A 14,511-nucleotide genomic window follows, 5' to 3' on the forward strand; every position below is an offset into this window, starting at 1 on the left:
TTTTTTTTTTAAGATGAGGAAATATATACATGCACTTTGGTCAATCCAACTTTTCTGTTATGCAGCATATAAAAATGCAATCACTTTCAACATCATACATTGGCGTGCATGGACAGAAACACTCCTCCACTCTGCTGAAGAAACTGGACAGGCAGCGGACATGACAGGCAGCGCAGCGGAAGACAAGTACAAAACAAGGCTATTTCTGAGATCAGCTAACACCAGGTCCAGATGGGTGTGATACGTTTCTCCTCCTTAAACATAAAACACTCATGGATGACACAAAGGATTCTGGTTAAGGGGCAGAAAACCATATGACAAAGAAATCAGAGCAAAGAAACTAAAACAACCCCAATCTACCATCAAAACCTTTGGCACATCCATCCACAGAGCTTAGGTCCCATACATACATTATGTTTTGAATGGCATGAATGCGTTCTTCATATGGCATTGGTAAAAGGGATACCTATGCTCTGTGACTTGCAGATTGTCACTTAAGTGGGATGCGTCCCTTGTCCGAGTGGATGGTCAGTCCTCATTCTGAGACCCCGGCACCCACCTCTGTGGCTTCTACCAACTCAGTCTTTTTTATATAGTGCAAACTGAATGAGGAAGGACCTACTATACCCACCTCTGATCTCTTCAAAACAGTACTCAAGTGACTTATGATTCCTTTTCCAAAATTTCAATGGACTGGGCTGTCTGTTGGATTTTAGCTTTTCTCCATTCTCGGTCGCTATAAGAAAATGTACTCAGTGTAGTTTGGGAAGATATGATTTGAGGCACACAACGCATAATCTCCTTACAATCTTGGAATCCTTCAAGAGTACTGTATGGGGAGCTATTGCATTAATACACAGGGGAGTAGAAGAGAAGGGTGATGACATCAGTTAACAGCTAATTAGAGCTATGTCAATGACACAATGTTTGCACTTTACAGTGAATTGTACCATCTTCTTTGTTTTTATAATGTTTTGTGTCCAATCTTCCATTTGGGGAATTGTTGGAAGGGTTGTTTTGACAAGCTCTGCGGAGCTGCTTTAATAACAATATATCTCAAGTAATACCTGCAAGGCCGTTGTCAAAGAGAGATGCATAACATGGTTGTATGAGATCTTATCTGACTAGACACATTGTAAGAGAGCTTCTTTGGCAACTCAGCAACAGCAGGAATCTTAAACATAAAGTGTGGTGGTAACAATGGTTCAAGAGGCAATGCCACAATTTTGGACCTTTTTCTGCTTTTCACTTGTCTATCTATGGAGTCTACTCTACAGTATGTCTGTGTATTTCCACTGTCTTTTTGTAAGCTGCAAGCTTCTCTGTCGAACAACAGGTGAATAGAAACAGAATGTATTCTGACGTATGAGGGCCATGTACCACTACCTCCCTTCATATTAAATGAGCACTTCACAAATGTTCAACATTATGTTCATATAATTGGTCCTCACTAATGTCCATTATAACAGTGGTTCCCAAACTGTCCGGGGACCCCCAGGGGTCCTTGAGGGAGTTCCAGGGGGGCCAAATGGACCCTTATGGGTCTAAATGGAACCCCATTTGGTTCCATTTGTACTCTCAGAGTTAAATTCACATTGATTTTACAATATAAATAGGGGTCCCAGAGATAGAAATGCCATTAAATGGGGGGCCGTAGCCCAATTTATGTCAAACTGGGAGTCCTTTAAATTAAACAGGTTGAGAATCTCTGCTAGAGCTGTAAAGATCTTCTCTTATGGGGGTCTCTGGCATATCATTTCAAATGGGGTCCACGGGCTAATTAGTGTCAATTTGGGGGTCCTTGACATGAAAAAGTTAGCATACTGAAATAGAAGTCACGGCTCTTCCATTAATAAAGAGTGAGTAGACAGGAATGGTGGCATTCCTGTCTACATTACAAGATGAGGACCAGTGAGGAGTGAGGACCAATAATATGAAGATGTATTAATATTAATAACAAATATCTAAACATTATTAAATACAAATGTGTTGTGTGAAATAAATAAATAAATAAATAAATAAATAAATAAATAAATAAATAAATAAATAAATAAATAAATAAATAAATAAATAAATAAAGGCAGAGTACCTCAGTGTGTTGCGCAAGTAGCAGCAGATATCAAATATGTATGTAGTGAGTGGTCCTAAGGTCCCAACATGAATTATGAATGTGTCCACAGAAGAACAGCATTAAAAAAAAAGAAATCTTCCTCCATATAATAATATTACTAATAATGATAATATCCAGTGATCATTATTTAGGAGGAAATAGGACTGTGTCACTTGCCTCTTCAATTATGAGTCAAACACTGAAATCGATTCTTGAAGAACAGGAGACCATTTTTTGTGTGTGTGGCATCGGAGGAGGCTGGCGGGTAGCGGAACTTTGCGTACGTCTTGTCGCTTTCCGACTGGCTGACCCATGGGAGCTTGATTTTGGTTGCGTGATTCACTATGACGTCATCACAGGATCCCACGTGCAGCGAACCAAGGCCGTCAATGAAAAACTCTTAATTAAACAAACAAACAAAAAAAAAGTTTAGCTAAAACATCTCACAAATTATACTTTAATACTTTACACTGAATAATGTTCTGTGGTTTCATCCATCCCATGCACATTGACTGTAGTGTTTGCAGTGGTGGAAAGGTAACTAAGTACATTTACTCAAGTACTGCACCTAAGTGAAGTTTGGAGGTACTTTTACTTTACTGGAGTATTTCCAATTTTCAATACTTCTACTTCACTACATCTCAGAGGAAAATATTGCACTTTTACTCCACTACAATTATTTGAAAACTTTAGTTAGTTACTATATACATTTTGGCCATTTGAAAATAGCCGATCTACAAGCTCACAATTGTGTTATTTTCATTGTGTTATTTTCTAGAAAATAAATATACATTTGAAAACTTGTGAAATGGGACATTCTACCCAGTACTTTCTACTGTTGGTACATTTTGATACCAATACTTTTGTACTTTTACTCAAGTCAATTATGAATTCTGGACTTTTAATTTGTAACGTTACGTAATTAAAAAAAGAAACAAAAAAACAATGTGAGTACTTTGGTTGATGATTAAAATGTAGGCCGAAGCAGTCCCTGCTCTAGTTCTCACCCAAATGTGCCACCCTGGCCAAACGCGGATCAAAGCCGACTTGTTGGACCTTATCAGTGCGAGCCAGGAAGAAGTTAATGACCCCATCGGTGACGACACAATTTGGAAAGCCCTCGATGACGTGGTGAAATCCTCTCCTCATGTGCAAACAGTCCCCGTCCTCTTCCCCTGGTTCAATGGATATAGTTTGCCTGTAGGTGGCAGTATATCCTGTTGCCTCTCGCACTGCACCTCCCACCTGCCACACAGGTACAAAAAAAAAACAGGTTACTTTAAAAATGTCAAGTTGTAATAAGTAGCCAAGTAATGTTGTATTTACTTATGTTATTATGTAATGTCATGTGTGTAACTTGATTCCCATTTTGAGGTAAAATCTGGTGTCCCTCACCAGATCGAGAGTGGTCCTTTCCAAAACATCCACCAGTTTCTCCAACTTGGTGTTGGATGTGAAGATGAAATCATCATCCACCCAAAGTACATACTTTGTGGTCACCTGGGAAACTGCCAGGTTTCGTCCTGCAAACCAGCCCTAGGACACAGCAGACAGACAATATAGTATAGGCAATCTATGGAAGAAAAAAGGGGTCAACCTCAAACAAATTTAAACAGAAACTCTTTTTTTGTTTCATAAATATGTTAGTAACAACATATCAAAAGTCCTAAGAAATCCTAGTGGTGGAACAAAACAAATGCTAAAATTCTCTGATTTAAGTAGCATGTGATGTGTCAAACTAGGGGGGTTTCATGATTCTGAATTCTGCAACTTTGTGAGCATTTGTTTTGCATGGAAAATAATAACCGGGTACAGGCTTTAGTTTAGACATACTATTGGTCCTACTGTCATTAGACCGACAACCTACCTCAAACCCTAACCTAACCCTAACCGCAAGCACGGGAGCAGTGCATGTTCGACCGCATGTCTGACTGTTGTTAATAACCGTCACATTTGTGATTTTGCTCGAGAACAAATGCTGCAAGGGTACGAATTAACTCATTATTTTTCACCTACCTTTGAAAAATCACAGAATTCACTAAATTCTGTGATTCAAATGTATGGCATTGAAATGCCTGATATATACGTTCATCTTGCGTTTCTGCAAACTATCATGTAGTATGAACTATACTGTACAGTCAACTAACATACCTTTCCAAAAGGCATTATGTAATGCTCAATGTAGGGTCCAGGGACAGCTTGTGGATGTTCACTGTCATCAGCAATGACAATGGTGACTGTTGGATAGTATCTTCTCACACTGTCGATGAGATCTTGGAGCTTGTTGTAACGGAGAAATGTTTTAGTAGCTATGGTAACAAGGGCACTGACATTGTATTCTAAAAGGAAAGAGGGTCAGAAAACAAAACACAAATAGTTATGTCTTTTGGGGAAGAGCAGCAGATTTTCAATGAAAGAAATTCATAGGTGTTTTATTTGGCACTTTGCTGAGGTACATATTTCTGTACTGTTTTGTACCTCCTGTTGGTCCTGTGTTGTACAATTTGGGGGTAACACCATGACGGATCTTGATGACAAACGTGGCTTGATGTCCCTCTGTCTCAAGCTGCACTACAAGACAGCAAAACATACTTTCGATACTTTCTGCAGAAAACAACGACTGCTGAACTTAAGTGCTTTTAAATTATGCATTAGTTGTTGGATACAGCTGCTTAAAAATGGAAGGCTCATTTATTTATATTTATAGGCTCAGTTATTTTCTTTGAAAAGGGTTTAGTTGAACTGATAGTTTTTCCCTGCGGAAACAAAAACATTTATTTGCTGCAATCAAAAAGGGCTAAGGTGTGAGGCCTCACCTGTATCAGCTGTGCTGGGATGAAAGAGTGTGTTGGTATAGGTGACAAACTGCAGCTGCCGGTTAAAGTTGGGCAGGAGACAACTGGTTAAGGCCATGTGCATCTCACCGTCACCTTTGACCTTCACCCCCTCGACTTCTGCGGCCACATTTAGCGTTCCTAATGTGGCACTGATGTTTAACTATAATACAGAAAAAATATTATTGGGAATCAAGTTTAAAAATCTATATTCTACACAACATACACACTGACATACAGTAAATTACAAGAATATGTATTGAGTGGCGCTAGCCCCTCATATGTCCAGCTTTGAGGATTTGTGTAAACACAAACATGTGTAAACACAAAAATCGAAAACAAAAGTGAGGACGCAAATTGTGATTAGCCAGAATGAGATGATGTATGATGACTTATGGTGATAAGAGTGCCCCTCACTTCACACGGGTGTGATTTTGTTTTTAACTTACTGAGTAGTGTTCTCTGTGGAGGTCTTGTAAGGACAACCCTAAAAGCATATGAGAATTATTGTTTAGTAAGGCTACTAGAACATTGTAAGTAAATAGGCAGCAATGAATTACTTGTATAGAATACACTTAAACATAGTTTTGGTTAAAAAAAAATGAACACACATGTTACATCATGATGCCAACATTTCCTTTCTGGAATCATACCTGGAATGATGATTGTTTTCAGCGGCCGCACCTCTACTCCCTGTGTTGGATACTGCAAGGGATTGTTGGCTTCTGCAACTATGAGTACGTCTGCAGGGGTCTGAGACCTTAAGGGAAGGCATTTACAGAAGAGAGTCAATACTGCAGGAGGTCCTTGCAGAACAGCGGAAAAACGCTAAAAATCTGAAAAAGGTGTGCAGGGACCGAAAGAGTCAACAACAGCCCTAAAGATTTGTAAGAGTAAACCAAGTGAATCATCACTTGCAGTTACTGTATCTGGTGCAGATACAGCAACATTATAACATAATATGGTTGCTGAGAAGATACAGATATTTTCCAGATCAATCTATAGAGAATAGATTAAGATTAATCGTTCAATTACCATTGTATTCTGCCAAGAGTATAATCCACTGATCAGCTTCATATGATACCTGGACCATTTCACTTTAGCCGGCTTATAATTCTATTTACCTCATCTGAAAGCTTTGATATTCCTTAGCCCGTCGTCTCTTCATTTCCTCCAGATCAGAAGCCTCAAAGGCCGTGTGCAGAGGATGAGCCGACACCCGTGGGAAAAACAGCTGGGCAAAGGGTAGATTAACACCGCTGTTTTCACCCTCACAAATGCATCCATTAAGTGACAGCAGACTGGAGGATTCATCAGAAACAAAGGACAGAATTTAGTATAGACTAGAACTGAAATCACAAGTAAGTAAGTTAATATTTCAGTAACGTTTTTAGTCTTAAAATTTGCAGTCAGTTGTTTCATATTTAGTTAAATGATGTTGAACTTTGGTAGAACCTTGGTTTGCACAGCAGACCATGACATAAGTGAAAATATATTATTGATTAAAGTTGCCTCTGTGTTCTGTGAACAAGCAACTGGAAGCAGCCATTCCATTCACTTTCATTGTACAGTATGATGACATTTAAAATCAAGGAGAATCAAGAACAATCAAGAATGTGTACAGGGTTTGATGAGGTCAGATCAACATAGGGAATGTCAGAACAGGTCAGCTCCATATATGGAGATCTAAGGGTGCATGCGGGGCAGTGTCTTGAGTGTACAGGGTTTGATGAGGGCCTTAATTTTTGGGCCTGATGAGAACTTTTTACGGCTGCCGGGCGCAGCTGCACTAATAACTTTGGGGCGGGCCCGTCTAGAGTTTGAATGGACAGGTCAGTCAAAAGAGAGACATCGAAGAGGAAGGACGGGTGGGAAGGATCATATGCAATGTCAAAACAGGTCAGCTCCATATATGGAGATCTAAGGGTTTGAGGTCAGATGTAGAGTAGCTGGCCAGCTCCATATATGCAGATCTAGGTGATGATCCAGTCTTCTCCATGTATCCAGGGTTTGATGAGGTCAGTGTTGTTTGATTGATTGATTGATTGAAGAATTTATTAACAGTTTGCAGAATTACAGTACATTTCAAGCACAAACTCAATACAAAGGCTGTTAACTGTGAGTGGACGACCCAATTAAGCATTACACTTGTTTCCAACAGGGTCCACCATGTTCAAATCATCAAAACATTTAGAGACGTACAAATAGACACTTCTATAGACAGAACAGGAATTCATCAAAAAATAATTCATCAAAAAGGAGGTAAAAAGGGAAAAGAAATATATACAGTGAGGGGAAAAAAGGGGGGGGCGGGGGGGGGGGGGGGGGGGGGATTCAGATTTTACGGGGGCCAGTTTCGAATTGCAGCCATCCGTAGGTGCCCTTTGAGAGCGGTTTTGAAGGAGTCAAGGGATTCGCATGTCTTAATGACAGTTGGTAGGGCGTTCCACATTTTGGTGGCATAGGAGCGAAAAGAATTTAGTCCCTTGTTTGTGCCGAATCTGGGTTGTACATGGTTCGTTGCACTCCCTCTGGTGTTGTGGGTGTGGACTTCGTTAACATTAAGGAAGTATCTAGACAGGTACATGGGTATCTTGGTGGTGTATCGAATCTTGTGGACCAGACCCATTGCAAGATGCTGTACTCTGTCGTCGACCCTAAGCCATTCCAGCCTGTCGAAGTGGGCAGGGGTGAGGTGGGTTCGGGGGGCTAGATCAAGTAGGAGCCTGACCAGTTTGTTTTGGGAAGTCTGGAGCCTGGTTTTAAGGGCCTTTGAGGTGCTGTGGTACCAGGAGGTGCATGCATAGTCAAAGAAACCCTGTACAAGGGCTCCTGTTAAGGTCTTCAAGGTGTTTTTGTTGACCAGTGAGGAGATCCTGTAGAGGAATCTTGTTCTATGGTTGACTTTTTTGATTACGTTGGTGGCCATTTTATCACCGGAAAGATTAGCCTCCAGGATGGAACCTAGGTAGGTAATTTCATCTTTACGTGTGATAACATTGTCACCCACTCTAACCAAGAAGCCATTTGCCTTGCTGAGATTACTAATAGAGCCAAAGAGAATGGATTCAGTTTTTCCCAGGTGTAAAGACAGTTTGTTATCAGCGAGCCAGGTGCAGATTCTACCGAGTTCAGAGCTGAGGGCATTTTCAACCTGCAGTTTGTCCCTGTCCGAGACCAGCAGTGCTGAGTCATCTGCGAACAGGAACAAGTTGCAGTCACAGGCTGAAGTCATGTCGTTTACATATATTAGGAACAGTGGCTGGATGGTAACCGCAAGGTTGCCAGTTCGAACCCGGGCTCCCCCAGAGTTAGTGTCGAAGTGTCCTTGAGCAAGACTCTAATTGCTCCTGATGTGCTGGTTGGTGCCTTGCATGGTTTCCGCCGCCATCGGTGTATGAATGTGCGTGTGAATGGATGAATGTAATGCACAATCTATGTAAAGCGCCTTGGATAAAGGTGCTATATAAATGCACCATTTACAATTTATGGTGGTGTGACGTGTCACGAGGCGTTGTGTCACGAGATGTGACCATATATGGAGGCGTGATGTCACAAGGCGTGACCATATATGGAGGCGTGACGAACAAACGGGAGATGCAGGTAAACTGCATTTCATAGTAAACTGCGACCTACAGTTGCAATAAGGACATAACATGAATACATTAATTTTACTTTACCAAAAGTAAGTACAACGATAAGAAGTACATTTTGGCAATATCCACTTTGATTTTGAGACCTGTTTCACCATGCTGGTTCCAGTTCCTCGATCACAATGCACAGGAGAAAGAGGTAAAGATGATTGACCACCCAAACCCAGCTTTCCGGGTTTGTGTGAACACAAACATTGGCTTAAGTTGTGATTGGCTGATCACCCCATAGTGATGATTTGATTGGCTGTCAATGGTGGAGCAAAGTACATATTGAAGATAAAGTTGAGGGCAGAAAGGTGAAGAAGCCAAAAGTGATTGGCCGGAATTACATTTCTAATGATTTGATTGGCTGAGCATGTAATGTGATACTTCTTTTTATCGTGGCCAGGTACAGCTAGCCTATATAATCCAAGGTTTTACCACAGTCCAACACTGCTTTAAAAGCGACCTTTAAGCCTTACCCTGCCACACTCTCCCTCAAGCGATAGGGAATGTTGCCTAATCTGTGGTCCGTTTCTGGGAGCCTCTCCTCTTGATGACGCTCTACTATTGGCCCTGGTCGCTGTCGCACATCCACCGTTGTGTACGCCCGGGTGGACCATGAATGGAGGAGGGCCAGTACCAGTACTACTGACACCAAGATGGCCAGCAACAGCGTCTTTCTCAGGGAGCGCATCATGATCCTGAAAGCTATATCCCACAAAAGCAAACAAGAGATATCATCACTAACTGTATAATTGTACAGGTGGTTTTCAGCTGAATGTAGAGCAGTTCAATTTCTCTATAATTCAATTCACTTGAAATTGTTATTATATCATATCTGTAAAGGAATATCAGTGATTATAACTATGTTTCAAGACTGTGAATCAATTTATCATAGTGCACATATTATAATAGTACTTGTAGAGAACAAACTCTATATGTTTGTGAAGATATATTAATGTGATAAATACCCCAACAACAACCAAACCACATTTCATATTCCATAGCACTAAATTATTTGAAATTCCACACAAGGTTCCATGGCCTAATATGGAAGTCAATTTGGAGGTCTGTGACATTGACAGCATCAATGTGAATGAAATAAAACAGCAAAAAGTCTTGAATTATCATGCAATATAGTTCAAAACACATGCAGTGGTAACGTCGATAACATTACGACTTGTTTTGCATGATGTAATAGGTTATTACATTACTGCTATCTGTACCTTCCATTAAAGAAGACTCTCTGCAATCTATTTTCCAGATAGCTTTCCATCTAGGCAATATGGTCTAAATAACACTTAAGCTTTCCAAGAAAGAGCTTGTGGTCTATGTCCAATGCTGGGGAAAGAAATCAAATAGGACTGCTCCACAGATCACGTTGTTGTCCGGAACTCTGTCAATTGCTTCATGTCTGTAAGCATGCTGGAAGTTCCCTATCAGATTATAGACTATATATAGTCTATAATCTGATACGGAACTTCCAGCATGCTTATTCTTGAATTTTATCAAATGTGATGATTTAGGACCACTAAATTATGTTTTCCCATATTTTGCTTTTTTCCAAGCCTGCGGTATAGCTATATAACCAATCATTGATTGTTGTTGTTGTTGTTATTGTTTTCTAATTATTCGTAAAAAAACACTCAATAATCTAATAACTGACCAACATGTCTGAATCTAATTAGTTGTTTTGCATAACAGGTACATTTTACTCATTGGATGTTTACAATAATGTAGGCATATAACACCTGCCAATAATTATAATTGTTCAATTCTTATAAAAGAACGATAATCTATATAATAATGTAACTATCACTTTATGTATACGTTTTATATAATGGCTAAGTGTCACACTGACTTCCATTACACTTTGATACTTGATAGTTAGACTTTATACTCCATTTGAATGTCAAATTAAGTGCTAGCTCACATTTGCAAACACATAGACAATTACTGTTATGTTGGACAATATGGAATATGCTTTATTAATTTGAACAATGTATTGGCATGGGTTAAATTATTGGCACTTTATACATTATTGGTTGATCCAGTGATTTATCATATTTTTTAAATGTGTTATTTACAAAAAATAAATGTGTCACTTTGGCCATAAACCCGTTGACCACATTGGGCCCACAGGAACATTATCCATGCAACGTCATCGTGGGCATAACAAAGGTTATTGTAATATTTAGACCTACCCATCTGCCTCTATCCAGTCAGTGAAAGGGCATCATCTGTTGGGAGCTCCATAATCCATGTATTGATGGTAAGAATGGACACTTCCCCCATCTGCAAACAGAAAGGTCAAATGAAACCAATATATTCAATACGCAAACTGGTAAACAATTAAACAATGTTGGTTGTATATTTTATGCAAAAAGCACTTATGCACTAGGCCTACTATAGTCCGCGTCTCTACAGAGGACGGACTATATAAGGCTAGCATGCGTAGGCTATTAACGACAATTAGGTGCAGACGCATGTGCATGCAGCCTATGTTTATTTTTGATTCCCTCCGCAGACCTGACCTGGTGAGATTCAGTCAGAAGAGATGCTATACATAATGATCTTCTCTGAATCAGATCATCGGCGGATTCGGCGCTACAGTGCTAAATAGGACCCACCTAGACATGGAGGTGAAGAAGTGATGAAGATGAAGGCATGCGACGCCCGGCGAGTCCCTCCCAAACCCTTAAATGCGTGATGATTTCACAGCCTCCTGTAGGTCGGGGCCGGGCTGGCTATCCAAGTATCCATTCTGGGACAGTTAAAAATCCGCAGTTGCTAAGTCAAAAGAAACATACAGTGACAATGTAATGGAATCCATCCAATGCCAGCGAACTGTATGGAAGCACATTATTTTGATTCATTCAACTGCGCCCGTGAGACAGGCAGGCCTACGCCGGGTGGTGCACTGATAACATTGCAGATTAACTAAACCAGTTAGGAAACACTGACTGACTGAAGCATATATCGAGCAGTTTTTTTAACCAGCAAGAGCAACCTATATACATAAAATCAATTAAGCTATAGTCGAATATTTTCTCAAAAGCTCCGATGAAGAAAGCCTGGCAATAGATTGGCCTAAAAAATAACGCTATAAAACATTGCCTGCATCACGGAATTAGGCCTATTTAATATTATATACGGACACAAATAGCATATACTTTCTTATCAGGCAGCAGCGACTCACCTCAAATGAAAGACGCATAATAAACTGTAATTCACCTACCGTGTCCATGAGGTCGCATTCATGAAATTAGATTTTAGCAGCAAACTAAACAAATCAACCGCCGCACAGAGGGGCACTCCGTGCATGCAGCCCTGCAGCCGCTGCGCGCGCGTGTGTGCGTGCGTGTGTGTATGAGAGAGAGAGAGAGAGAGAGAGAGAGCACACCTCAATCAGGAGTGGACCCACGCATCCTGCGGTCATTGGCTCGCAGTATCATGTCTGCGTCGAATCATCATCATATGCATTGACATTCCACCAGACTCAGAATCATATCAGTCACATGCACGCATGATGATGGCGTCACCAAACACACAGCAGCCCGCAGACATATCGTGCTGTGCGTGCGTGTATGTGCAGTAGGCCTATATGCAGTGTACACACACTGGGAGCGTGTGTTTAAGGTGGCTGCCTGGTGCATGGGTGATGATGATGAATGATAAACTGAAAACCATGACGTATCAGTTGCTATGGCCCGCGCACGTTCGTTCGTTCGCGCGCGTGTTTGTGTGCGTGTGTGTGTGTGTGTGTGTGTGTGTGTGTGTGTGTGTGTGTGTGTGTGTGTGTGTGTGTGTGTGTGTTTCATGTAAGCTATTTTGGGAGGGGTCGTCTGTCTACTATAGAGTATAGACTATCAGGCCATAATGATAAGCTGTGTTTCATTTGCATTTCATTTGTTTTTTATGCAAATGATGTATTTTTGCATAAAAACCCTGCATGAAAACACAGAACTTTCGACAAACAGTCGAGTGGATTTAGTTGGTTTTATATGAGTGAAATGCGCAAAAGGGAGATACATTCTTTGGCACAATAAGTGCTGATGTATAAGTAGGCTATAGGCAATTTAACTCAGATCACTATAGGCTATATGAATTTAAAATGAGGGCCTGCCCCTCAACTTCAAGCTGAAATAAAAGTTATGATGATAATGATCAATTTTGTACTTAAGCTAATCAATAAGTATAAGCCACATACATTGTAATACTTTGCCATGTTTGCAGACCCATGCAAACACACATTTCCGAATTGACCACAGCGTTGATCACAGCAGTAAGCTGCTGCTGCACCGTGTTCTGTATACTTAAAAACAGTTCAAATTCTGCTATGGAATAAGCTTTACCTAACTTTGCTATACTACAGGGAAAACATGCGCATGTATGTTACTCTTTTTTACACTCTTTATATCCCTTTTTTGTTGTGTTTGATGTTGATGTTATGTAGCCTATGCTGCTGCATTGTCTGAAGGACTGTCATATATACTGTCAGGCAGAAACCTCTGGAATTGAGACACCTGAAACCAATAATATATAGGTCTAGTGATATTAACCTGTGGGCCCTGTCATGGTCGAGTCATACCGAAGACCCGTTCCCACCCTGCTTGCAGCATCAAGGGTTGGATTTAGGTAAGTCCCTGTGACTAGTGTGACATATCATGTCCAGACCAGGGGTGTACTTGTACATCAAGCTGCCTCACTATAACAGAGACAATGACAAAGGAGTTATAGAGCGTCGCAGTCCCGCCTCCTACCCTGGACCAGGAAATGAAACCCAATGCATTTTCCTCATAGACATAGACAAGTATTTATTTAAAGACGGTTACGCCGCGGACAAAGCCAACTCGAGTCGTGACAACTCATGACAACACAAACAATATTTTGGACCAAACAAATAATTAGAAAGAAGAAAAAAACGGCAGGTTACAACACTTTTGTTGTTGTTTTTCTTCTTTGTAATTATTTGTTTGGTCCAAAATATTGTTTGTGTTGTCATGAGTTGTCACGACTCGAGTTGGCTTTGTCCGCGGCGTAACCGTCTTTAAATAAATACTTTAAGAAATGTCTATGGGGAAAATGCATTGGGTTTCATTTCCTGGTCCAGGGTAGGAGGCGGGACTGCGACGCTCTATAGAGGACACACCTCAGCTGCTCAGCATCTGTACTCTATAGGAAAGATGCTTGTTTACAGCCACGCCCTGCTCATAGAACATTTCATGGTTGGGGTTCAATGCCTTGCTCAAGGGCACTTCAGCGGTGGTAATTTTAACGTGCCGGTCCGGGGATTCGAACTGGCTACCTTCCGGTATCAAGACCGCTCCGCAAACCGTTCGGCCACCGCTGCCACACAGTAGAGTGTTTCTGTTTTAAGTAGCTGACACCCCTTTTCTTTGAACTCTGACTCTGGGAACCCTTTTTACCCGACGAGAAACCTACAAAAGAAAACCATAGCTTGCAAGTTGCATGCCTGGGCTGGTCCGGCCAAATTGCAGATCTACAAGCTCAAAAGGGCCCCATGTGTAGAAGCCTTTGTCAGGGCCTCAAACCCAGTATCGCGCTGTCCAGTTTCCCAAAGGGACCCTGAGATCCAAGGGCCCCTGGGCCCTGGCCCCACTGGCCCAAAGGCTAATTTGGCCCTGAATACGAGATTTGACCATGCAGAAGAACATGGCACCAAATAAGTATGCACATCCATCCACTCCCACTGAACTGACCTGCTGCACTAATATGATTTGGTCAAAATGGCTTTGACACTCCTCATGCATTTAGGCCAATGGAAGAGCACATCGTGTGTGGAAGCATGTGTGCCACAACAACCTTCTGAGGGGCGGGCTCAGCTCAGCAGACTGGGAAACGGATACGGAAATAATGTGTTCATTCATGTATGTGCAAAGTAGAATCCTGGTGAGGGCCCCAGAGAGTC

The 14,511-nt window shown here is 41.1% G+C and overlaps 1 protein-coding gene across 1 annotated transcript; it reads right to left on the minus strand.

The window, feature by feature from the left end:
• Nucleotides 1-2,291: 2,291 nt before the first annotated feature.
• On the minus strand, nucleotides 2,292-9,273 carry b4galnt1b (beta-1,4-N-acetyl-galactosaminyl transferase 1b; the record flags this gene model as incomplete). Its single annotated transcript, XM_079509976.1, has 10 exons — nucleotides 2,292-2,509; nucleotides 3,118-3,355; nucleotides 3,506-3,646; nucleotides 4,262-4,449; nucleotides 4,589-4,681; nucleotides 4,927-5,107; nucleotides 5,394-5,431; nucleotides 5,598-5,704; nucleotides 6,069-6,245; nucleotides 9,059-9,273. 10 exons carry the CDS (start codon nucleotides 9,271-9,273, stop codon nucleotides 2,292-2,294), a joined length of 1,596 nt encoding a protein of 531 aa, XP_079366102.1.
• Nucleotides 9,274-14,511: the final 5,238 nt, after the last annotated feature.

This window comes from Electrona antarctica, assembly GCF_951216825.1.
Source record: "Electrona antarctica genome assembly, chromosome: 9".
Classification (NCBI taxonomy): domain Eukaryota; kingdom Metazoa; phylum Chordata; class Actinopteri; order Myctophiformes; family Myctophidae; genus Electrona; species Electrona antarctica.